This window comes from Equus asinus, chromosome 6, assembly GCF_041296235.1.
Source record: "Equus asinus isolate D_3611 breed Donkey chromosome 6, EquAss-T2T_v2, whole genome shotgun sequence".
NCBI classification, from domain to species: Eukaryota; Metazoa; Chordata; class Mammalia; order Perissodactyla; family Equidae; genus Equus; species Equus asinus.
Window position 1 is genome coordinate 71,644,419 of NC_091795.1, and position 26,591 is coordinate 71,671,009.

Sequence of the window (26,591 nt, forward strand, 5' to 3'; positions counted from 1 at the left end):
TGTGGGAAAGAGGATAGAGAAGAATTAGAGAGGAAACAACTTCCTGTGTTGAGGACATAACTCTGAAGTTTCAGGCATTACTTCTGCTCACCTCCCCCCAGCCCCAGGGCCCCAGCAAGCTGCAAAGGAGGTGGGAATGTAGCCCGATTTATCCAAAGGAAAAAGAAGAGAGTGGCTACAGGGAAAGACTGTGCCGCAGAGAGTGAGCATCTCACTCTAGAGACCGTGACCAGCAGAGAATGAACTCAGGACAGGAGACACCATCACATTGTGAGTTTCCCTTGACAAAGCAGCTCCCTTCTATGAACCATACAACTGTTGTTAAATGGGTCAGGAAGAGCAGCTGTCGTTATCCCCATTCTACATGGACTTTTGAAGGTATATTATGAGCTCAGAATCACACAACCAGTAAGTAGTAGAGCCAAGACTCAAACTCAGGTCTTCAGACTTCTAAGTCCATGAGCCAGTAACTGACAGAGCCAAGCCTGGTGCCTAGGGTTGCCTCCAAACGCCAGGCTCCTTCCCGCCCCACTGAATCACCTCGCACTCCCATTGCTCCCTTGTCACCTCATGGAGGATGTGTGTGCAAAGCTATCAACCAAGGAGAGAGGCTTCATTCTGTGAACTGCTTTTTGCTAATAGGAAAATTGTATGCCTGATTCAACTAAATAACTATTTATTAGCTATTTAATATCTATTTTCATCTATTAAGAGATTCTATTCTTGCCTTCTTTAGGAAGGTTGCCCACAATGGTAACATAATCAACCTTGGGGTAATAGTCTCTGATCCTCAGACTGTTTTGCACCTGCGGGTTGCCTTTTGTCAGACGAGGGGATGTAAAAGGGCAGGGAGGGTGGGGCGGGGGGATGAGAATTAAATTTCTTTCTCATGTGAATGGGAGGAGCCCTTAATTCCACCTCCTGAAAAACTCCATTAAAAGCTATCGCTGCCCCTGGACAACCACAGAGCAGGTCCGTTAGCAGGGAGCCAGCATGGCCAACAAGTCCAAGTTTATTGACTACATCGATGAAGCTCTGGAAAAATCCAAAGAAACTGCACTTTCTCGCTTGTTTTTCACCTATCAGGGGATTCCTTACCCGATCACCATGTGCACCTCAGAAACTTTCCAAGCCTTGGACACCTTTGAAGCCAGAAGCGATGACATAGTGCTAGCATCTTATCCCAAGTGTGGTAAATACCCAATCATTTTCTACCAGGGCACTTTTTCATAGTGAGCGGGTGGGGCAGGGATCCAGGCAAAGGTGGGAGCAGGGCAGCTCATCTCCTCACGAAGCTTGCCAGGAACCAGTGGGGAGGGTGGCCAAGATGGTTAAGAACACAGCTTGTAAAATCAGTAACTAGAACTACTAGATTTAGAAACCCCAGTGTCTGAGGGAGGAGGTCTGTGTGAAAAGAACACGATGGATGCGGGATGGAGGAGATGCATTGTGGGGCTGGCAGACAGAAACGTGAAGGCGGGAAAGTCCCGTGGCCATTGAGCACTGAGTGTAGTAGAGATTTTCGTCTTGATTTTTTTTTTCTGCTTTTTCTCCTCAAGTCCCCCCAGTACATAGTTGTATATATTTTAGTTGTGGGTCCTTCTAGTTGTGGCATGTGGGACACTGCCTCAGCATGGCCTGATGAGTGGTGCCAAGTCCGCACCCAGGATCCAAACCAGTAAAACCCTGGGCCACCGAAGCGGAGCCCACAAACTTAACCACTCGGCCACGGGGCCGGCCCCTTATCTTGATTTTTGACTGAAGACAAAAGCATGGCCACATCTATAATTTACATGATGATTTCCATGTAATAGATTATTTTTCAGGATCAAACATCAATCCTCCAGTTTCTCAAACAGTTTTACAATGGTTGTTCACTAGTGGAGGATAAGACATTAAGAATTTAAATTCTCCTATTTTACACTATTTTTGATGTTTTTATTTATTTATTTATTTATTTATTTATTTATTTATTCATTTTTTGAGGAAGATTAGCCCTGAGCTAACATCTGCCACCAATCCCCTTTTTGCTGAGGAAGACTGGCCCTGAGCTACCATCCATGCCCATCTTCCTCTACTTTATATGTGGGACGCCGGCCACAGCATGGCTTGCCAAGCAGTGCCGTTTATGCGCCCATGATCAGAACCTGCAAACCCCAGGCCCATGGAGCGGAAAGTGCAAACTTAACGGTTGCGCCACCGGGCGGGCCCCTGATGTTTTTAACTATTTCATCTCTAAGTGTTTATTAAAGCAAACATTTAATATTTTTCCTTCTCTTAATTGAGGCTGGGTTTTTATAAAATCAAAATTATCCTCCCCTTAAAAAATATTCATTAATTTAAGGTAAAATAATACATGATAAATAAGAAACAATAATTCCTATAGCATAATCTTGTTATATAAGGAACATATTCTACGTTCAAAAAGAAGTATTGTCTCTTGTTAAAGAAGAAATCTGAGAAATAAGTTAACTTGAGTTTTATACCAACGTAAGTAAAGGCTGTTTTGCACAAAACTGTTTCCTTCCATAGCCCAGGTTATTCTGAATGCAGAAGAACCAATTGTGCACTTGAGAGAATGGTTTAGATTTTAATTTTTGTGATGTGTATGCTGAAGTAACATGCCTTTGTTATATCAAGGCTCCGTAATGAGCTTTGATTCTCTAATTTTTCTTATAGGTTCCAATTGGATCCTCCACATCATTAGTGAATCAATATTTGCTGATTCTAAAAAAAAGTATGAATATCCAGAATTCCCAGTTCTTGAATGTGGGGACCCAGAAAAATATCAGGTTAGTACAAAGAAGCCTTTAAACCCATAGCAAATTATCACAGAAAGATTTCTTCCAGTCTGGGGAGTTTTTAGTTTTGAGTTCAGAAAATACAACATTAATAATTATCACAATTTACTGTTGTGCTTACCGTATAATCTCAGCACTTTTCAGAGATTATCTCATTTTATCACAAAATAACCTTATCACCATTTTACAGAAGATAAAACTGTTAGAGACCTGCCCAGGGTCAAGGAGCAATAAATGGCAGGGCCAAGACTTGAACCCACCTTTTCTGATTTGAGCTTCTCAACCTCCACGCTGTATAGCCGGCCTATTTAAAAAAAAAAAAAATAGGAGGGAAAGTAAGCTGAGAAACCTGAGGAAACGAACTAAAACAAAAAATCTTTACCTCTGAAGACACAGACACAGGCAAGATTCTCGAGGAGGGTTACTCTAAGGGTTAGATCATGTTGGCCTGAGTCTGTGTCAGCAGTCCCCAGGCTTTTCCCAATGAGACACGACGTTTGCTTTCCCTGTCTCAGGGATGGGAAGGGATCAAGGAGTAGCGGACAGAGTAAGTCACCGATGTGTGTGAAGGCTGTAACAGGTCATCCTACCTGTTACTACTCACATTACCAATATAACTAGCTGGGTTTGGGGGTGAGACAGGATGTTCTGCTCCCTGCCCTGGGAAGGCAAGAAAAGCACGGGAGGGAGATCCGCCTCAGGACCTTAGTGCTTGGAGAGAACAGATGAGAGGAGCACCACGGCCACTCCACCCCGCAAATGCATGTGGGAAAGGAAGACTGCAACCCAGGGTAAGCACCGCCTCAGCGAACTGTCAGGAGTGTTCACCACCAAGACTCCCGCCAGGCAGACAGAAGAACTCAGTGACTAAGATCAAAGTCACTGAATTGGGACTCAGGAAACAGTTTCTGGAAAGCAAGTGAGACTCTTGGCATGATAACAAATACAAACTTAGAAGTTGGATCCTGGTGGAAGGAAACCTGGTGCCATGGATTGGACCAACGTAACAGAAAAACACCCTGTGAATGAGGTGCTCAGGGACTCAGGGGAGGGAACGGTGGGGAGGCAAGTGCTGAATCCTGGATCTGGGTGGCTGCAACCTCAGCAGGCATCAGAGGGGCTGGCAGTCCCATCAGGGCCTGGAGTGTCAATAAGCACACCAGATGCAGTCTGCATCAGGACAGGCCCAGGACGAGCGGACAGGAGTTTTAAGAAGCTTTTTCCTAGGTAAGAAATGAGTGGGCTAATGAAAAGCCCTATTGATTTCTGCTATGCAGCCTGTTGTGTAACTTTTTCTCTAAAGACGGTGTTTAGCATCACCTTTAAAAATGATGCTAACATTTGTCCAGCTTTCCAGCTTCTCATTTGAAAATGTATGACATTTATATTATCACTCACCTAACCAATATAACCACTACTATTGTATTTGCCGGTGGTGTTACTTATCACTGAGATAAAAGGGTTTCTCTTTTGATTGAAATAGGGTTGGCATGCTGGCTTATAAATGTTTACATTATTTATACATTTGTTTCCCCAGGAAAGCCTATTTTAATTTCCAAACAAATGACCTCAAACAAAACTTTGTAACACAAACCATTTATGAGTAGGCAACTTCCCATGATATTGCTTACTGACAGCGGGAAGAAGTTTTACTCCTGATCATGATTGTGACCTGCCAGGACTTGACGCTGAGCTACGCACCCAGTGCTCCAGGAAATTGTCTCTTACCTCACGGAAAACCTGGTCCTCCTGTTCCTCATCCAGGTTTCTTTCTTTTTCACCAAGTACTTTGTGTGGATGTCAAGCAAAGCATCCCTCTGTCTTCAGGTCCTTGCATTCTAAATCTGAGCTCTAATTACGAAATCGAAAGCTAAGCTTCCTGCTAAGGGAATTTCGAGATTTAATAAAGAGATCTAGATGATTTGTAAGTCAGGGAAGTCTTCTAGAAGCATCTAAACTTGAAAATGTTCTACAAGGTAAGACATATGATGCTAGCTCTGGGGTTTCTGGAAAACGTTTTAACTCAGTATGGTATTTTGGGTTTTGAAGTATTTTCATATCTATAATTTATCAGAAACACATATTTTTTTCTTCAGGCATTTAAAAAAAACATCTTCTGTATTTTCATTGTAATTTCATCATACCTAGGAACAAAGATACTTTTCTATGTAATGTGCCTTTTGTTTTAAAATAGAAATCAGTGAGAAGATGAGCTGATATAATAGTTATTCACTTTACAGAAAACTTTGCTAAAATACACAGATTTTTCTTAACATCTATCTATCTCTAGTCTTCACGTTGCTTACAGTTTGGCTATATCCCACATTTCCAGGAACATATTATATGCTTATCTAGTTTTGTTACCATTGACTCCCATTTTCCTCCTGGATGTGTTTCTAATCCTTTTAGGAACTGCACCACTTCTCCTATGTCCTTATGTGATTTCTGGCCCTGCCGTTGAGTGGAAACGGCACTCCATAACTTAATCTGAAAATTACCATTTGTGAGATTTTGCACAAAGCACTTAAAGCCTCAAAGCCTGTTATTAAGCTCTAAAATGGGGATTACAATAATTACCTGAAAAGATTGTTGTGAATGAATGTAAAAGTACTGCCAAAGCTAAAAAGTACAATTTGACGTACATCACGTATTATGACTGCTAATCACCACTTGGACCCATATCATTGATTTAAATTGTTTTTATTTTTAAAACCTCACTTTTTTGCCCCTTTGCTTGAGTTGGGATCTCCACTAAGTTTTTACAGAACAAGTGGCTATAAAGTCTAAATATCATTTTATCAGTGAGTGACCTCTAAAAGCGCAGATAGGAATACTTGGACCTTAGCGCCCCACATAACATATACTAAAGGTCTGATTTTAAGATAAAACCCTGTATCCTCAGAAAATTAAGAATAGATCTACCATATGATCCAGCTATCCCACTGCTGGATATTTATCCAACGAATTTGAAAACGCAAAGGCATAAAGATACTTGCACCCCTATGTTCGCTGCAGCATTATTCACAATAGCCAAGACATGGAAGCAACCTAGGTGCCCATCAAGGGACGAATGGATAAAGAAGATGTGGTATTTATACATGATGGAATACTACTCAGCCATCAGAAATTATGAAATCCGACCATTTATGACAACATGGATGGACCTTGAGGGTATTACGCTGAGTGAAATTAGTCAGAGGGAGAAAGTCAAATACTGTATGATCTCACTCATAAGTAGTAGATAAAAACAATGACAAACAAACACATAGCAACGGGGATTGGATTGGTGGTTACCATGGGGGAAGAAGGGAGAGCAAAAGGGGTGATTAGGCTCACAGGTGAGGGGATGGACTATAATTAGTTTTTGGGTGGTGAACATGATGTAATCTACACAGAATTCGAAATATATTATGATGTACATCCAAAAGCTATACAATGTTATAATCCAATGTTAGTGCAATTAAAAAAAATGAAATTATAAAAAAAAAAAGATGAAACCCTTAACCCTGGCAGATTACACAGGTAACTTTATTTTTAAAATTATCAGTAGAAGTAGATTACAAAAAAAGAATAGTCACCAACTCCTTATACCGACAAGAATCTCTCCTGTAAACTATTTCTCAGATACTTAAGTGGCCCTGAGCACTTTCAGGCTTGGTTGCAATATTCGATTACATGGAGTTGGTAAAACCAAACCAAACCAAACAAAACCTAGGTGTTAAAAATGGACTTGGAGGAGGGGCTGGCCCCGTGGCCGAGTGGTTAAGTTCACACGCTCCACTGCAGGCGGCCCAGTGTTTCGTTGGTTCGAATCCTGGGCGCGGACATGGCACTGCTCGTCAAACCACGCTGAGGCAGCGTCCCACATGCCACAACTAGAAGGACCCACAACGAAGAATGTACAACTATGTACCGGGGGGCTTTGGGGAGAAAAAGGAAAAAATACAATAAAAAAAATGGACTTGGAGGAGCTATGGAAAGACAAATATTCCTGTCAAAGACCTTGAATATAGAAGAGATCACAATTAAGTGCAGGAGTGGACTGCAGACTATGAGCTGTCTTGAATAAAATGAACTTGGTATGATTGTGGGAAAAGGTAAATTTTTCAAGAAACGGTACACAGGATCCAACAAGGACGTTCAAAGGGAAGATTTTAATTGTTTATTTATTTAGGATTCTCCTTTCCTGATCCCCACAAAGTAAGAAAGTAGAAATAAAGAAAAATAGGAGGAGGAAGAGGAGAAACAGCACTAATAATGCTTGAAATTACCATTCAGATACTAAACTTAGGAGTGATTCATGACACACACACACACACATGGTTTCACCTTATTGTGTATATTTTTAAGAGAATGAAACTGCTTCCATCACCAAGGATTTTGGCAACTCACCTCCATTATGATAAATTACCTGGCTCCATCTTCAAGAATAAAGCCAAGGTGAGTGTCCCTTCCTACTGGTATTTCAGTGTGAAGTTTTTAATGTATAGATAATTGGCTTTCTGAGCTTTATGATGAGCTTGCTACTCATCACGGAATTTTAATACACGAAGTGTGAGATTTAGTATTTCTTTTGTTGTTGTTTCTTTCTTCAGATATATTTGCTATAGTTGCATTCAAATCAAATGCATTTTCAGCCAGGATACAAAACATATACATAAAGTAGAACATATTTTAAAATCAGTTTTATAGTGAATAGATTTCAAAATCCTACTTGTATATTTAGAGTGTTTAACAAAAAAATACAAACTAAGAAAATGAGCAAAAAAATGGTTCTTTCTGGTAAGCCCTTTTTTTTTTTTTTTTTTTTTTGCTGAGGAAGATTTGCCCTGAGCTAACATCTGTTGCCAATCTTCCTCTATTTTGTATGTGGGTTGCCACCACAGCACAGCTGGTGATGAGTGGTATAGGTCCGTGCCCAGGAACTGAATCTGAGCCACGAAAGCAGAATGCGCCAAACTTAACCACTAGGCCACAGGGCTGGCCCCTCTAGTGAGTGCTATTTACCTGAGGTCTCAGAAAATTTTTTTTCTGAATTTCACATGTAATAGTAAACTTCACGTCAAGCATATTTAACTATAGGTGCTTTGGGTACTCTTATTTGTTTAAAAATTTCGTTTCATTAATCAGAATTGATCTATTCTCATAATTATTAGTTTTTACCCAATGCTTTTTGTTTTCACCTGGTCTCCCCTTCATTCCTTATTTCTTCATGCCTCTTTTCTCTGTCTCAGGAGAAAAAGATAGGAATTAATTAAATGAAGATTTATACTCTTGAATACCACAAAAAAGAAGGGGAAGATAATACAGTAATAGCAAAGAAAGACGAAGGAGGAAAATAGTTAAGTTACAAGAGGTAGGAGGGAAAATAATGGAGGAGGAGAGGAAGAGTTGGAGAGAAATCACTAGGGAAGTGGAGGCTTAGAATTATTGGCCTTGTGGCCACAGCACAAGAATCCTAGGAGCTTAGAATTGGAAAATACTTCGAGATTGTCTACTCTAATCCACATTAGGTGTTTGAATTCCACCACATGGCTGTCTGGACTATGACTGAGCACCTCCAGTCATAAGGAACTCCTCTACCCGCAACGAGCTTTAGACAGCTCTGTTAAACAGTCTTTATGTTGCAAATCTCCCAAATCAGAGACATCACTTTAACATATAATTTCTCCAGTTTAATGCAGTTAAATATAATCACAAATCTAGGTGACCCTCTTTTTCCCCTTAATTATTCCATAAGAAACAGAGCTAAGGTACTTTATAAAGCATTTGGATTTGAAGCATGCAGGCTCTTGAACAGAGTTTCACTTTCACAAGAATACAAGGGCAAGAGAAGAGTGACAGAGCCGAGGAAAGAGGTTGATGCTGGGGACCTGTCCACACTCCAGCCAGCTGGCCCTCCCCCTTCAAACACGTGTCTTTGTAATATAAATTTCTATGAGCCAGGGCGACTAATGAGTGGTAATCAGAGCCCCGAATACAACCCCCTCAAGTGACAGGAATCTGCTCTATTCGGATGGGGGCAGAGGTGAGTTTTAGCCTGAACAAAAGACACAGACCCAGGGCATTTCTCTCTATTCAATTTTATCCTGTTAGCATTAGTTCCTATCTTTAGACTGATAAGTGTTTTGAAATCCTGATTCCCTCTCAGTTTCATGTCGTCTACAAATTTGATAAATACAGTTTCCATATCTTTTCCTAAATCACTCATTAAAATGTTGATGATGGCCCAGTCAGGAGTGTGGAAATGCCATTAAAAATCTCCAGGTAGGTTTATGTTGATTATTTGGCCTCCTTTGCACATGAGCACTGCATCAGTGTTATAGGCCTAATCGCTCCTGCTTCTGGCATACATTTTGCAGAAGAAATCGTCAGCAGCAAATCTACTAATACAGAAACCACGGCCAAGAAAAACCTGGTGCGAGCCGGAAGCAACTTGTTCTTAGAAGACTCATGTTGCCCCCTGGTGGTTACTGCTTCCTCTTTTATCAAATCATCTATTTAGTCAATTCTAGAAACCTCTCCCAAATGGAGGTCAACGTCACAAATCTGTACTCAGCAAAACGCATGCCTTCCTCCTTTCCAAAAGTGAAATGATGGCTGCGTGTTTCTAATCCTCTGAACTTCTTGTGCGTTATCTCAGATTCCTCAGAGGTCACTAACAGTCCTCAGTGACGTATTCTCCAATTTCCTCGGTTCTTGAAATAGAAACCAGAAGGCCTAAACTCACTTGGAGCAGCCAGGTGGTCTCCCGCAATCTTTTCAGTTCTCTTGGGTTTCAGTTTGCTCTTCCTAATGTTTATTTCACACTTCTCATTTGGAAGAATGAATTCATTCCTCATCAGAGAAGACAGACATAACGTGGGAATTCAGAGGTTCTGCTTCCTCTGAGTCACCCATCTCACTTCGGCCCCAGAGAGCAGGCCAGCCACTCTTTGATCTTCTCCCACCAAACTCTAAACATTATCTTCCTTGTCCTTAACATTATTTTGCCGTTTTACTTTATTTGGTGGTTTACCCTTTCAGATCACACTCTTGTCACTACTCTAAGGAGCTCGCTCTTTTTTCTTTTTTTACATCTTCTCCACATGCCATTTTACTGTTTAAATGCATTAGCAAAAGTTTTCTGCTACCACATCAATCTTTTTCTTTTTTTTGAGGAGGACCGGCCCTGAGCTAAGATCCGTGCCCATCTTCCTCTACTGTATATGTGGGACGCCTACCACAGCATGGCGTGCCAAGCGATGTCGTGTCCACACCCTGGAACCGAACCAGCAAACCCCGGGCCGCCGAGAAGTGGAACGTGCAAACTTAACCGAACTTAACCACTGCGCCACCGGGCCAGCTCCCTACACATCAGTCTTTTTAAATTCTTTTTTCCTCCTCTCTCTCCAGCCTTCCCCATTTGCCGTCTCTTGTTCCTCAATTTCTTACTGTCATTCTTTCTCTACATATTAACAAAATTAGGTAGTACACAAGAGGACACAATGCTATTGCTCAGCCTTTCACTTTTCCAAAGTTCAAAACACACACCTAAATAAATTAATTTGATTTTCTCTCCCTAGATATTGGTGATATTTCGAAATCCTAAAGATACGGCAGTATCTTTTTTCCATTTCCACAATGATGTCCCTGATATTCCAAGCTATAGCTCTTGGGATGAATTCTTCAGACAATTCATGAAAGGACAAGGTATGGCTGTTGGTAAAAAAAATTCTTCTTACTTCAACAGATGACCACATAAATATGAAATTCAAATGTCTTTTAGGAGAAAGAACGAAAGAAGATTAAGGTGGATCCAGGAACCAAAAAGTTGCTTTTAAATGAAGTTTTATAGCACCACTACTTCTCTGCATCAAAAAATGTATTACTGTGTTTAAAAATAACTTGGACAATTCATATGTTGACAATGAATACGGAGTGGCCATAGAACAGACATGGGACAAAGACGCCACATAGAGTGATGTAGAAAAGCATTTCTATTTTATTTCCACTAAGTCTCTGTATAACACAGTGATAAAAACCAAAAAAAGATAAAATCATGACACTGAGCAACCTGACCTAACATATTTGTTTGCCAGAAAGGAAATAAGCTTTCTTAGATCACATTTACCTCTGCCTTTTGATAACTACAATTTTAGAAGTGCCTACAAATGCTCCAGGTACTAAACCAGGTGTTGTATACGCATGATTTCATTTGAGACCACAGCAAACTATGAGTAAGGCAGCATCAACCCCACTGCACAGATGAGGAAACTAACCAAAAAACTTCAATCACTTGCCAACAGTCCCACGGCTTGTAAGCAGCAGTGACTCCACTTCCATGGGTGCAGTGGCCTGAGATTAATAAACGCCCCCTTTACTCATGGCCCTCTTGAGTCTTCACAGTGTAGTAAAAGGAAGAATTAATGCCAGATGAGCCCAGAGGAGAAATTGTTGCCAGGTCCCGCTAACAGGACCACTTTTAAAGGTGATCAGCACAGCAATGCCACACCATCCCACATGAACGGACACTGGGTACAGCACTGGCTCCTCAGCAAAGACTGAACATTGAGATTGGGCTGTAGAGAGAAAAACAGTGCACAGAAGGTGCTTATGAAGCACCATTAAGAAAGCTTTGGTTTGTCTGGTAGCCACTCACTAAGACTGGATGGAAGCAGTTAAGGCAAGTCTGGAACATTCCCCAACTGAAAACACAAGAGCACATTCAATAATGAGAAAGCTGTCATCAATGGGATGATTTATTTCTGGGAAATCCTTTTTGCCCTATCCATCCTTTTAGCCTAATTATTTGATTGATAAGATGTGGCAGTGATAACTTAGATGGTGTTTCTGCCTTGCAAACTTGTTCAATTCAACTTATGGAGGCAGCTGAATCTACCAGAAAACCTATAGGGTCTGAAATGAGAAGGCCTGGATTGGGTTTCATCACTTCTTATTTTATATTAGTAATTAATATTAGATGGAATAAAATAGCTACCACTTCTTGAGCAGTTACTTGATGCTAGATGCTACTTGCTATGTCCAGCACACGTTATTTAATTTTGATTCTCCTAAGAACCCTAGGAGGATAATACTATCATTATCCCCATTTTATGAAGAGGAAATAGAGATATAAAAGTCACACAGCCATTGAGTAGCAGAGCTAGAAATTAAACCCAGGTTCAAATCACTCACTGCCTGGGCGATTCTGAGCAAGACGTTTGACCTCTCTGAACTCTGGCTTCCTTCCTTGTAAAGTGAAGATAAGAATATCTGACCTACAGAAGGTAAGACAACAGCATTTTGTTTGGCAAAACTAGCTCTGGTGTCAGACCGACTTTGAAAAACGGCAATATCCATAACTTTCTAACTGTGTGGCCTTAAAGTGGCTACCGAGCCTCTCTGAGAGATTTCTATTTCTGCATCAACAAAATGGGTAGAAAAATTCTACCTATCACATTGGGTTGCTTTAAAGATTGAAGGATAAAATGTGTATGTACCAATTAATAGTACATTTGGAAGAGGAGAAAACCAGACCACAGTGGCCTAAACAGATTGGGTTTTATTTTTATCACCTAACAAGAAGTCTGAAGGTAGGCAACTGGTTCAGCAGCCAGGGATGTCAGGCCAGCCCCTGGGCCTCTCCCTCATGCTTTTGGCAAGATACTCTCAAGCTGGCTACCGTTTTGCCAAGGATTGCCTTCAGATCGTGAAGAAGGCTTATCAGAACAGCGACAGTTTTGCTAGAAACCTTCTAGCAGACCCCTGCTTGTGTCTCACTGGCCAGAACCACATTATGTGACCAATCACAGCTCTAAGGGAGGCAGAAAAGTGGGAAACAGAATTCTCATGATTGCCTTAGACCCAAATAATCAGGTTTGGTTAGCAACAAAGAAGGGGGGTGTATTGGATACTGGGTAGGAAACTTACAGTATTTACCACAACAAATAAAACATATAGAAACTGCCAGGCTCAAAGCAAGGACTTCATGATAAGGATAATAATAATAATAAATATGAGAAAATTATTATTATTAATGATATAATAATAATAGCTAAAATTTATGGAGTGGGTGCTATTGATCAGACACTGTTTTAAGCATTTGATATGTGTTAATTCATTTAAACCTCATAGCAACCCGATTTTACAGATGAAGGAACTAAGGTGCAAACATGTTTAGGGAGTTGCTCCAAGTTGCACAGCTAGTGGGCAGCCCAGCTGATCAATGTCTAGACCTGCACTGTCCAGTACGGTAGCCACTAGCCACATGTGGCAATTGAGCACTTGAAATGGACTAGTGCAATTGAAGAGCTTATTTAATTTAATTTAATTTAATTTAAATTTAAACTTAAAACAGATACTCAATTCACTGACTGGAAACTTTTAAGTGAGTTTGGTACGAGTTGAGTGTATGAATCTACTTTTTCTTTTTCTTTTTTTTTTTGAGGAAGATTAGCCCTGGGCTAACTACTACCAGTCCTCCTCTTTTTGCTGAGGAAGACTGGCCCTGAGTTAACATCCATACCTATCTTCCTCTACTTTCTATGTGGGACGCCTACCACAGCATGGTGTGCCAAGCGGTGCCATGTCCGCACCCGAGATCTGAACCAGCGAACCCGGGGCCGCCGGAGCGGAATGTGCGCACTTAACCACTGCGCCACCGGGCCAGCCCCTGAATCTACTTTTTCAACCATAAGTTTTATGCAGTCTAGATACACATCTAGTATTTCTGATAAAAACTTAGCATTCAAATTGAGATTCTCTATAAGTGCAAAATACCCATTGGCTTTTGAACACTGAGAATATAAAAATAATAGGTAATGTTTTGTTAATAACTTTTTATCTTGATTACATGCCTAAATGATAATATTTTTTGATGTGTTAAGTAGAATAAAATATTAAAATTAATTCCACTAGTTTCTTCTTGCTTTTCTTAATGTGGCTATTAGAAAACTTAAAATTACAGATGTGGTGTGCACTCTTTTCTATTGGACAATGTTGGTCTAGATCACATTTGTCTCACCATTTCTTTCTTTTTGGCATATCTTTGTCAGTTTTCATGTACCATTCACTATTTCTGAATTATTTTATTCACCTAAATATTCATGAATGTCTGTTAGTTTTTATCAAGCCACTTTTACAACTTGCCTAGTTGTGTTATTATTTATGAAGACTTGAAAATGAATATAAATTTGACAGTAGGGCTGGCTTATGCCTGTTCTTTTCAAGCAGGGATCTGCAGTAACTTATAAACATCTTGTTTGGGCATATACACATATGCACAGTTTATATTTTAGAGCATAAATTAACCATCTATCATTTTAATCTCAATTACTTAAAATTGTTTAAGAAGTTTTTTTTTTTCCTTGTGTTTTTAGTTTCCTGGGGAAGCTATTTTGATTTTGCAATTAATTGGAACAAACATCTGGATGATGAAAACGTTAAATTCATATTATATGAAGACCTGAAAGAGGTGAGATTATGGTTACTGATATTCTATAGCAAGATTATCATAAACTACAACATAGAGCACTTATTCATAACGTCTGATTGTATGAAAGAATATTGTATTCAATTAAAAAAAAAGAACATTCCAGATACGTGGTATAGTGCTAGGGGAAAAAATCCAAACAATGCATAAGTGCTTAGGTTGTTTATTTAACAGAAATAAAATAATGCTTAGCAAAATTATTACTAACAGTGGCTGCTTTATTTTCCCTTTCTAATAGATAGTCCAAATTAGGAATGGAAAAGACATTAGGTAGGTCTCAATTGAGATTTACTGGAACATCCATTTGATTGTGAATTAATTTTTCCATATAATGGTTTTTTAATTGTTTGTTCACCAACATTTAGTGAGTGATTGCTCAGCATTGTTCAAGGACCTTGTGAGACATCAGTGAACAGACCAGACAAAGCTCCCTGCCCTGGAGAAGCTTACGTTCTAGCTGGAGAAGGCAGGGAGACAGAACAATAAATAACAAACACAATAAAAATTTAAAGGTACATAATATGCGTGAAAAAAGAAACAGCATAGCTGATTAAGGAAAACTGGAAATGCCAGGGAATGGGGGATGGTGATGCTGGACAAATCCCAGTAGAAATCAGGATGCTTGGGGAAAGCCTCATGGAGAGGATGTGGTTTGAGCAAAGATCTGAAGGAGATGAGGGAGTGAACCGACTGGTAACTGGGGTAAGAGCTTTCCAGGCAGAGGGAGTCAACTGGAGCAAAGGTAGGAGGTAGGAGCTCCTGGTATGATTAGGGGACAGGAAGGAGGCAGATGTGGCTGGGTCAAGAGAGATGAACCAGAGGAGACTAACCAATGAAGACAGAGGTAAGAGAGTGGGGTAGGCTGGAGTACAAGGAATGGTGGGGCAGGCCATGGAAATTACTTTAGCTTTCACTCTGACTGAAATGGGAAGCCACTGTAGGATTCAAGCAGAAGAGCTCAAGATAAGAGTGGATGTGTTCTTAATAGGATCATTCTGGCTGGTATGTAAGAAAGAATTGGAGGAGCAAGGATAGTGCAGGGAAACCTGGGGGATGCTACTGCAGGGGTCCAGGCAAGGGAAGACGGTGGCTCAGACCAAAAGAGGCAGTGGACGTGATGAGAAGTGGTTGATTTCTGGATATACATTGAAGGAAGAACCAATAGGATTTGCAGCTGCTTGGATGGGAGAAAGAGTAGTGGGAGAAAAAGAGAAGTCAAATAATCCTCCAATATTATTGGCCTGACCAACTGGAAGGATTGAATTGTTATTTGAGTAGGAGATGGCAGCAGGTGAAGCAGGATTGTGGGGGAGATCAGGCATCTGGTTTTGGACATGCTAAGTTTGAGATGTTTGTTAGTCATCCAAATGGAGAGGTCAAGTAGGCAGTTGGGTATAAAAGTCTTGAATGCCGAGAGTGTTCTGGGCTATAGATATAAAATTGCCACAAAAATGGCATTTAAAGTCATGAGATTATATACCTATGTATCTAAGTATATGGATAAAGAAAAGAAGACCAAGAACTGAGCCCTGGAGCCTTCCAATATAAAGAGTTTGGGGGAAAGAGGAGGAATCTGCAAAGGAGACTAAGGAGTGGCTTATGAGCTAGGAGGGAAACCAGAGCAATGGAAGCCCAGTGAAGAAAGTATATTAAAGAAAGGGAGTGTGTCAAATGGTCTCGAATTTAGTTGAGTTTTTAATACGAGTCTCCCCTGACATTCTTATCAAAGGAAAGTGTAATTGAATCCATCCCTTCTGTTTATAGGGTGCATTTATACAACAGGAAAGAACAGACTAATTTAGTCTTTTCTCCTTCTAGTCTAGAATAATGTTCCTAAAACTTGTGCTCGACGGAATGCCAGTGCTGCCCCAGATGTTAATAATTCTTTCTTGGGGGTTGGAAGGAGGCTGCCTGTTCAAATCGATTTTGGGACTGCTGGATTACCTACTCTGCTCCTTTGGGAGATTCACATTGCACATTGACATTAAAGATTGAGAGATCTGTAGGAGGAAAAAAAAAAAAGCTTTCCTTTATTTAACTCAAAGGATTCCAAACTTATCTGACCTCAACTCTTCACCCTTCCTTTTTTCTTCCCCCATGAAACATCTATAACCACCCTGAAGTATATAAGTGTTTTTTAGAATACAGTTTAAGAAATTGTTGTAGAAGATTTATGGATCTCCATTGGTCAGGGATGCTGGTGAAGGGGCTCATGATTTAGATAAAACGAATTTCAAGATTTCTTCTAGTTTTTCTGATTCTAAAAATTAGACTTTCTTGATGGAATTAAACTATTAGCTACAAATAGGATTCAGAAGAAAAGAGAATTCGAATGAGCATGTACAAATACATTAATTTCCTCAGCTGGTTTAGACTGGTGCTTTTTTAATAAAATGAATATCATCTTAGGTAACATTCTAACTTACTAATTAAGGCTTACTGTCATTATTGATATCCTGGATGGTTCAACAAGAGTCACAAATTGAAACTACAAAGTAAAATCAGCACAGAATATCTTATAGGGATATCTCAAATATTTATACAGAAGTACCAAAGTCAGTCCAAAGAGACAGACAAACAGATGAATTAGAGAGTTAGGCTTAATAAATCCATTCTGTCTAAGAGGCCTGTCTTTCCTTGGGGTATAATTCCCATAGAAAGAAGATTATCATTTAAAATTATATTTTCAGAATCTGGCCGCTGGAATAAAACAAATTACTGAGTTCTTTGGATTCTCTCTAACTGGGGAGCAGATTCAAACGATCTCAGCCCAGAGCACCTTCCAGGCAATGAGAGCAAAGTCCCGGGAAACACACGGGGCGGTGGGCCCGTTCCTCTTCCGCAAAGGTAAAGTTGCCTGGGTCGGGGGGGCGTCCACCAATGCGCATGTAACAGGCAGTCCAAATAACTTTGTCTTAAATAAAACAGGGTTTTCTTTTCCTCTCCCTCAACAAGAAGTCTGGACACAGGCAGTTCAGAGCTGGAAGTGGCAGCTCCACAGTATTGTTTAGAACACTCAGTGCCGTCTACCTTCCCACTTGTCACCTTGTGAGGATAAAAGAGCAGCAAGAGCTCCACCATTACATTAAAATTAAAGGGTTATTTTATTAAAATAAAAAGGGAAGGGCAAGAGACAGAATCATGTGTATTTGCTGAGTGAGCCCCCTTTAAAGAACTCTGTGGGAAGCCTCACTCAGTGACTTCTCACATCAAGGTCACCTCGCACTGCACCATTAGCTGGGAAATGCGGTTTACGTGAGCATATTATTACCCGCTTCAAATCAGGGGATGAAGGAGAAAATGAGTATTGGATAGGCAACTAGCTGTCTCTGGCAATGATGATTTTATTAAATTTCATTAAAGCAATGTATTTTTATTTTTATTTTTATTTTTTGAGGAAGATTAGCCCTGAGCTAACATCTGCTGCCAATCCTCCTCTTTTTGCTGAGGAAGACTGGCCCTGAGCTAACATCTGTGCTCATCTTCCTTTACTTTGTATGTGGGACGCCTACCTCAGCATGGCGTGCCAAGCGGTGCCATGTCCGCACCCAGGATCCAAACCGGCGAACCCCAGGCCGCCAAAGCAGAACATATGAACTTCACTACTGCGCCACCGGGCCAGCCCTGCAATGCACTTTCTTATGGAAATTATAATATAGCTTAGGGATTGCCAAGTTTACTTTTTATTGCCTATATAATGAAATATAACATGATTTAGAGGCAGGACATATAACAGCAACAGCTATCATTTATTGGGCAGCTATTATGTGTTCGATACTTTGCTGGGTTTAAATTTTACTGCAAAAGGATATTAAATCCCTAACTTTACAAATGTGGGCACCAAAGCTCAGGGATATTAGTTAGTCCATTGTCGCAAAGTTAATAAACAATGGAGCCAGGATTTGAACATAGTTCTACTTGACGCTACTACACTTTTTCAGATGAAGATCCATTTCAAAAATGCACTGTGAATGGAACATTGAATGTAAGTCTGGCTTTGCTGTGATTCCTGACTTCAACCTTGATTTTTATGCTTTGTTTTATTAGCTTTAAGGAGGAGGAGAATAGACCCATCTATACATGTTAATGAAGTACTATTCAGAATAGAAAAATTCTAAAATAAAGTATTAATTTCAAAAATAATTTCAAAAATCTTCCTTGTAGAAAATTCAGAAAGCACAGAAAAATGTGAAAGTGCAAAATTATCCACATTTCTCCTGCCAGAGGCAGGTTTAACCTTTTGGCATATTTCTCTAAGCTTATTCTGTGATGTTTTACATAGTTGATGACATTTGTAAACACCTTTGTGTTTTATTTTCTTCCCTTCATATACCTAAGCATTTCCTCATGTAAGGAAACCCTCTTTATAAACACACATTTCAATGGATATGCAATAAGGAACTTACAACCTGAACCCCAAAATGAAAAGATTCTAAAGAAAGAAGTAATTTTCTTTTTAAAAACAAGTAAGAAAAACACATCCTAATCTCAGGTAAAATAATAACGTTTTGCAAACTTTTCAGTATCTGAGGTCTTAATCAAAACCTGCTGTAAAATGTTAACTTTTCAAGGGGTATTTAAAGTATTTAAAAGACTTCAGGGGCTGGCCCCATGGCCGAGTGGTTGGGTTCCCATGCTCCACTTTGGTGGCCTGGGGTTTCACCAGTTTGGATCCTGGGTACAGACATGGCACCACTCATCAGGCCATGCTGAGGTGGCGTCCCACATGCCACAGCTGGAGAGACACACAACTGAAAATACACAACTGTGTACAGGGGGGCTTTGGGTAGAAAAATGGAAAATAGAATCTTTAGGTCTTTATAGAGGAAAGGAAAATGACTCTGTTGGGTAATAATGTGCCCACCTTAAAAAAAATGCTTTAAGTTCCTAAAAGTGGAATTTTAGGTCCCAGGTATTGGAAGAGGGGTTAGGGATGGGAGATCATTGAGGCCAAGGGCCCCCTCAATGATGTAAAGAAAAATGTCACCCAGCACACCACAGATGGGGAAGCCCCAAAGGATATTGTTAATTTTACAAGAGAAATTACATTAGTTTTTAAGGCTGTCTAATTTTTTTCGTGTCCATTTTCACACTTCAAAGTGAAACACTGCACCAAAAAATGGTAAAATCAAGAAGAAATATTCTAACAGATGTCTGGGTCTACTGTTTTTTTGTGTGTTGTAGGTGAAGTTGGTGATTGGAAAAATCTGTTCACTGAAACTCAGAACCAGGAAATGGATGAAAAATTCAAAGAGCGCTTAGCAGGCACTTCCCTAGGAGCAAAGCTGAAGTATGAATCATATTGCCAGGCTTGATTCTGGTCAGTTCAGCAGGCCTGGATATTTTATTTTCCTTAATAATTATTGCATTTAAATAATTAAATAATAACGATCAAATAATGATAAGTAAATAACATTTAGATATAAATATTACAAATTTAGTAATAATGGTAACACCTGAAGTTTTGGGGCACAAACTTAAATTTGTTCACTTTTTGAGGAAAGGGCAGTTTACCTGTCCAAAAGGAATACTACTGTTAATGTGGTTTACTGGGGTTTTAACTTCTTTCATGCTCTGGGTTCTCACAGGAGCATACGAGGATGCTATCAGAGACACATCTAAATCTGTGTTTGATTATAGATGAGACAGGCCTCTAAATGGTGCACAAGTTTTTTGTCCTCTCACAATAATTCCTCTCTTTCTCGCTATGGATCAAAGCACTTGTGATGGCTATCTCAAACTTGCTGCTGGGGGAAATTTAATTCCAACTCTGCACTGAGGGGAAATGAATAAACTCTATTCTAACTTGACTCAAGAAAAATATATTGCTCATCAACTCTGTATATGTCATTGCAATAGGCTCCATGGAGGCCCACTGTCAAGGGATTTTATTTTTCTGTTTAACACAAGCTTTAATTCAAAGCGAAAGATTAGAGATTGTATTATTCTGGCATAAAGGCTTTTCCACCAGAGAGCCCCAAGTAGTCATGTAGAACTTAGAAGAGAAGCCAGAGAATATTCCGGAAAAAATCTCCTGTCGATCTGACAGCTCTCAACCTCTTAATAATCTCTCATATTTGCACTACTACTAGTTCCACTCTAAAACTAAGTTCTGTACAGTTAAGAACAGAACGATTCATAGAAAAGTTAAATAAAATTGCTTTGAGAAAGAGTATAGAACTACTATTCCTGGTAGTATGGTCGATTAGATAAACTGCAAACCCTTCCCTTAGCATGAGAGGCTGGATAAAAATTCTTAAAAATTATTTTAGTTGCATTGCTCAGCTCCCAATTAAGTAAGCAGACTCATTATGACAAAAACCAAAGAAGGAACAGAGAACTAGACCAAGATGACAGAGATGACAATGAGCTCCCATTCAGGGATCTGCAGTAACAAAAAAGTCATATGCCCAAGCCCATATGATTGGTTCAGGAGCAGACAAGAAGACCACACAAAATAGACAAATAGAACAAAATAGAGCTGCCAAAATGACCCATGAATGTAAAGAAAGTTCAACTATGACAGAAGTGGTATTGCATATCATGGGAAGAAATTAAACTCTTCAAAATTTCGTGCTGAGACAAGTGACTATGCTATAGAAGAAATAAAATCAGATCCTTACCTTACATCACTCACAATAGATTCCTTGTAAATTAAAAAACTATATGTCCAAAATGATTTGAAACCTTTAAGTTCTTAGAAACAAATACAAGATAATATTTTTATGATCATAGAGTAGGATTTATTAAACAAGAAACAAAAAAGCACAAAAAGGAAACAATTTATATTTTTGGGTACATTCAAATTTAAAATCTTTGTAAAACACTTTTGTTAAGAATGTGAAACCAGGAAAAGCAAAGTGGCACGTCAGAGTCTTGGAGAGGATACTCAGTAAATAAAAGACTGATATCTAGAGTATATAAAGAACAATTAAAAGCACTAGGTGAAAGAAAATACAACCCAATAGAACAAAAGTGTAAAGGATATAGACAGGCAATTTACAGAAGAGGAAACCCAAATGGCAAATAAATATGTAATGAAGATAATGCAGCAATCAGGAAAATATAGATTAAAATAAAGGTGAGAGACTTCCCCACCTGGCCAGGTAGGATTAGCTATTATGAGAACTACCCTCCCACCACAACAATCAGAAAACTGGATGAAATATATGAAATAATTGTTTTCAGACACTGGACAACAGGCAAGCCAACACTGGGATTCTTGAGAGAATGTAAACAATTCAAGTGTGCCCCATAACTGCCCCAGCTTGCTACCTGTAGGAAGTTCCAAGCTGCAGCACAGAGAAAGAGAGCCCAAATGTCTCATTGGGTTGGTGTTTGAGATTGGAGGTCAGCAGGCTGAGGATTCTAGGATTTTCAGAGCAGAGTATTGGAGAAAATGAAGCTGCACAGAGAGAGAAACTCAAAGATCTGCAGAGGGAATCCCTTGACTCTTTGAATGCACATGTGTGCATGATGGAACAAAGCTCCACAAGGACAGTATAAATCTCCATCGAGACAGGGAAAGGGCCCCTGGAAAGCCGTAAACCAAACAATGTTCCTGGACCTCATTCAGAGATTGGAATAGTTTGTGTTCCCAACAGCCAACGTGAAGAGACCTTAATACTCAGGGCACTGATAGATTCCTCAGAATGGTCATATCTTACTAGTGATACTACTAAGCTGTCCCTAGAGTAAATTAGCCCTACACCCACATAACAAAAGTTAAAAGCAAGTCTGGAATCGAACTCAAGTAACTTAGCTGTTTGCCACTTGGGAAAAAAAAACCTGTTGAGGACCAGCCCGGTCACACAGCGGTTAAGCACACACATTCCGCTTTGGTGGCCCAGGGTTCACTGGTTCAGATCCCGGGTGCAGACATGGCACCACTTGGCAAGTCATGCTGTGGTAGGCGTCCTACATATAAAGTAGAGGAAGATGGGCATGGATGTTAGCTCAGGACCAGTCTTCCTCAGCAAAAAGAGGAGGATTGGCAGCAGATGTTAGCTCAGGGCTAATCTTCCTCAAAAAAAAAAAGGAAGATAAAGACCTTTTAGAGCCAGCCCTGGTGGTCTAGTGGTTAAGATTCAGCGCTCTCACCGCCACGGCCTGGGTTCATTTCCTTGTCGTGGAACCACACCGCCCATCTGTCAGTTGTCACACTGTGGCGGCAGCTCACATAAAAAACTAATAACTAACAACTAGGATACACAACCATGTACTGAAGCTTTTTTTAAAAAATAAAGACCTTTTATATGAAAAAAAAAAAAACTGGGAGAAATAGTCCCTAACATTATGTATACTATAAGAAATATTAGAAGTGCTATAGGCAAAAGGAAAATTACACCAGATGAAAAATTTAATCTACACAAAGGAATAAAGAGTACCAGAAATGGTGAATGTGTGGGTATATATAAGAAATACTTTCCTCATTGTTTTTCCTGTTGGCCAAGGAAATTTTATTGAATTTTGTTTTCTGTGGTTTGTCTCAAAAACAAGCCTTTTTTAAAATGTAAAAATATTATATTAAAATAGGCATCTCAGATACCATAGTCATCTATTCCCTTAGCGATTTTTATATTAACTTCTCTCCGCCTCCCCCAGGTATCTAAGTGTTAGAGTAACCAGACGGACTATACAAAGTATCCTGTAGATAGTTCTCCACAAACATTGTTTTATACGGAGCTTTTCCTAGGTATTGGGCAGCAGTGAATTTGAGATTATATTTCCCGGCAACTATCTGAAATATAGATCCTCTGTGTTACTGATTAAATCTGAACCATTATTCAGTGAAGCTGTGTTAAGGTTCACATTCTTTTGTGAAAACCAGAATGCCAACAAGAATAGGGCAGTTCCTCTAATTTGAGATGAGCCAAGGGAGTACTCATAGGTAAATACAAGATTTTCCAGAAAATAATTTTAATTACAGGATTAGTTTTCTATTGCTGTCTAACAAATTGCCACCGTTAGCAGCTTTAAATAGCAGAGTTATTATCTCACAGTTCCCATGGTTCAGGAGTCCGGGTACAGTTTAAGCTGACTCCTCAACTCAGGGTCTCACTAGGCTGCAAATCAAAACGCTGGCCTGGGCTGAGGGGTCAGTGAGCTCATTTTTAAATCTCTGTAAATGATAATTGTCTATTCAAAGCAAAAGTAATAACAATGTATTTTGGGGTTTATAATATACGTAGAAGTAAATGTATGACAACAACGGCACAAAGGATGGGAGAGGAGGAACAGAAATGTACTCTTTTATATTTTGGAAAGAAATTTGGTAAAATTACATGTCTATAAACCTTACAATGCAGCAATCACGCACCTAGGCATATACCCTGGAGAAATTCTCCCTTGTTTGCATAATGATACATGAAGGAAAATCTTTATTGCCGTATGGTTTGTAAATAGTGAGAAATTTACAAACTGAATTGAAAGGACTCAAATAAAATTACAAACCAAAGAGGAGACATTACAAGTGATAACACAGAAATACTAATAATTGTTAGAGAATTACTACGAACAATTATATGCCAACAAATTAGATAACCTAGAAGAAACAGATAAATTCCTAGAAACATACAACCTACCAAGACTAAATCATGAAGAAACAGGAAATCTGAACAGACCAATTACTAGCAAAGAGATTGAATCAGTAATCAAAAACCTCCCAACAATGAAAAGTCCAGGATCAGATGGTTTCACTGATGAATTCTACCAAACATTTAAAGGATTAATACCAATCCTTCTCAAAATATTCCCAAAAATTGAAGAGGAAGAAACACTTCTAAACTCATTTTATGAGGCCAGCATCACCCTGATATCAAAGCCAGACAAGGACACTGCAAGAAAAGAAAATTACAGGCCAATATCCCTGTTGAACATAGATGCAAAAATCCTCAACAAAATATTAGCAAACCAAATTCCACAATACATTAAAAGGATCATACACCATGATCAAGTGGGATTTATTCCAGGGATGTAATGATGCTTGAACAGATGCAAATCAATAAATGTGATACACCACATTAACAAAATGAAGGATAAAAATCATATAATATTCTCAACAGAAGCAGAAAAAGCAAAATTCAACATCCTTTCATGATAAAAACTCTAAACAAAGCACTCACTGTATTTCCAGTATAGTGCTGCACATAGTAAGCACTCAATAAATATTTATTGAATAAGTTAATGAGAGGATTTTTTCCAAGAAGTGTTTTTTAGAATATCAGATCAGTGAGGATGCTGCAGATGCAGCAAACGGAAAATCAAACACAAACTGGTTTATAGTAGAAAGAAAAGGAGGTAGAGGGTTCTTATAACTGACCAGTCTAGGATGAGTTTGGCTTCAGGTGAGGCTTGATCCAGAGCTCAAACAAGGACTTGATTCTTAATCTTCACTTCTCAACTCTATTCCTTCAGTGTAGGCTCCATTTTCAGGGAGGTTTCTCCTTGTTCAGTACTGGAAACAGGAACCACTGTAAGTATGTCAGGCAGAAAGATTTAGCAGGAAATGAACACATAATTGTCAGAAGAGATGGCAGAATGGAAATCAGGAAACTTCCACTGTAGCTGCCATACAAAGTTCAGAACCCTCCCACTGCCACTGCTGCCACCACAGATGCCCCATACCCTTGTAGAACTGACAAGGGAAACTGGAGTCCTGCTCCTGCAAACACCCCTGAGCCTGGGAGCTTGTTTGTCAGCCTGTTCTGTCACAGAAAGATGGCCTTATCTTCCTTTCCATCTTCCAAATCTTGCAACACTGCTCATCAGTCATTGGAGGAATTCAAATTATATCTGGAATTTTAACTCCATAGAAATCTGGAAAATGCTATTTTAACCTTCCATACATTATAATCCAGGAGATGAGGAGACACAGAAGGGAGTGAGAATGGAAACTAAATAAAAATTAACAATATCTAGTATAGTCCACTCCTTTTACCAACAATCTTTAAAGCCAACAACAAAACTATTCTCCCACCTAATGCAGCTGTTCCCTCCTTCAAACGAAAACATGCTTATCCTTTCCCCTATATCTCCACACCCATTTCTATGTGATGTTCCTTCCTCTTCTGTTTTAGTCACAATCCCACCTTAACACACTCTTACCTAAAGACTATCTTACAAAATTCACCACCACTGGCAAATCTCATATAAAAGGAAAGGGAAAAGCAATTAAAAGAAGTTCACCAATACATACAAAAACAAAGCAGCAAGAAACAATGCATAGGTTCTATGGTCCTTTCTTATTCAGCAGGTCATGAGATCACAGTGGGTTTATAACTTCCTTATTCATTGTTCACTTTGCTCTTGGAAGTCTCCCCAGCTGGCAGGGTGACACCTTCAATCCTGAAGGACCTGAGCCCTTAACAGTCCTGCCTGTGTAGCTGTAGATTTCCATTAACATTTATCGTTGAACATGGAATTACTAAAAAGAACCTCAGAGAAACCCCTGGGGTGAAGACACACTTTTCCCTGACTCCACTGTGTGGCTGCACCACTGTTTTCCCTTGGGAATTTGTATCGATCAGCCCAGCCAGTTCAGTGACCCCCTTATTTTCTTGATGCCTTGACGGCACGATGAACCTGCAACATCCAGAAGTGGTTTCACCCACATCATTTTCCCCAGACCTCTGTATCCCTCACCCTCTGATCTTGTTCCTTCCAAATCTCTGAATATCCAGCTAAACTGCTAGCCACTGGTTCTGTCCAAGACGCTGGCTTTCTCTCCTTCCAAGTGACAGCTAAACGTACGGTTCAAACTTCCGCCCGCTGGGAGGATTTCCTTTCTCCCACTATCTTTTAGGGCCACCTCCTGGAGGGGCTATAGTAATACATCAGTCCACTTCTGATTAATGCCAGTGTTGTGCTTCATTCAAATTTTTCTTTCTCAGTCATCTGGTCATAGGGAACTCCCCATGAGTTCAGAGATGCGGGTTGATAGAGCAGGAGTGAGTGCCACGGGGGTCTCAGATATCTGCCATAATCCCCATTGAAATCTGGGAGGTTTTTCAATGGCAGCATCTCCCATCGACATTCCCCTCCTGCAGTGGCTGACCGCGGATGCTGATGCTCCCCACTCCAATATATTTCTCAATGCCTGGTGAAGGAGGGTCCTCTGGATCTTCTTGGGAGATATGGTTAGGGAGTGAATGAATAGGCTGCATCTAATTAATCTACTCCAACATTCCTGACTCCCTAAGTATTTTTGATTTCTTCATCTGTATTACTTGGCATCACAATTTTATTTAAGGTGGGCCACCACTGAGCCCAGACTGGAATAAACCAACTGAACCAACTGTTAGAGCCATTCCCAGTTG

General features: G+C 39.8%; 2 protein-coding genes across 4 annotated transcripts in view; one reads left to right on the forward strand and one right to left on the reverse strand.

The window, feature by feature from the left end:
* The window catches only part of CEBPZOS (CEBPZ opposite strand), a 47,388-nt gene that overhangs the window by 18,380 nt on the left and 2,417 nt on the right, over window positions 1-26,591 (reverse strand). For 2 of the 3 annotated variants that reach the window (XM_070512254.1, XM_070512255.1), the window contains 2 exons: window positions 24,596-24,746; window positions 3,062-3,105 (listed from right to left, as the gene is read on the reverse strand). The gene's annotated coding sequence lies outside the window, so the exon portion shown is untranslated. Of the gene's footprint in view, window positions 1-3,061; window positions 3,106-24,595; window positions 24,747-26,591 lie in introns of those variants that run through there. The other variant, XM_070512256.1, reaches the window with a different exon arrangement.
* Window positions 850-19,738, forward strand: SULT6B1 (sulfotransferase family 6B member 1). Its single transcript, XM_014832845.3, has 7 exons — window positions 850-1,192; window positions 2,680-2,792; window positions 7,152-7,241; window positions 10,367-10,493; window positions 14,162-14,256; window positions 16,965-17,121; window positions 19,459-19,738. The coding sequence occupies exons 1-7, from the start codon at window positions 994-996 to the stop codon at window positions 19,587-19,589; spliced, it is 912 nt and encodes a 303-aa protein (XP_014688331.3). The 5' UTR covers window positions 850-993; the 3' UTR covers window positions 19,590-19,738.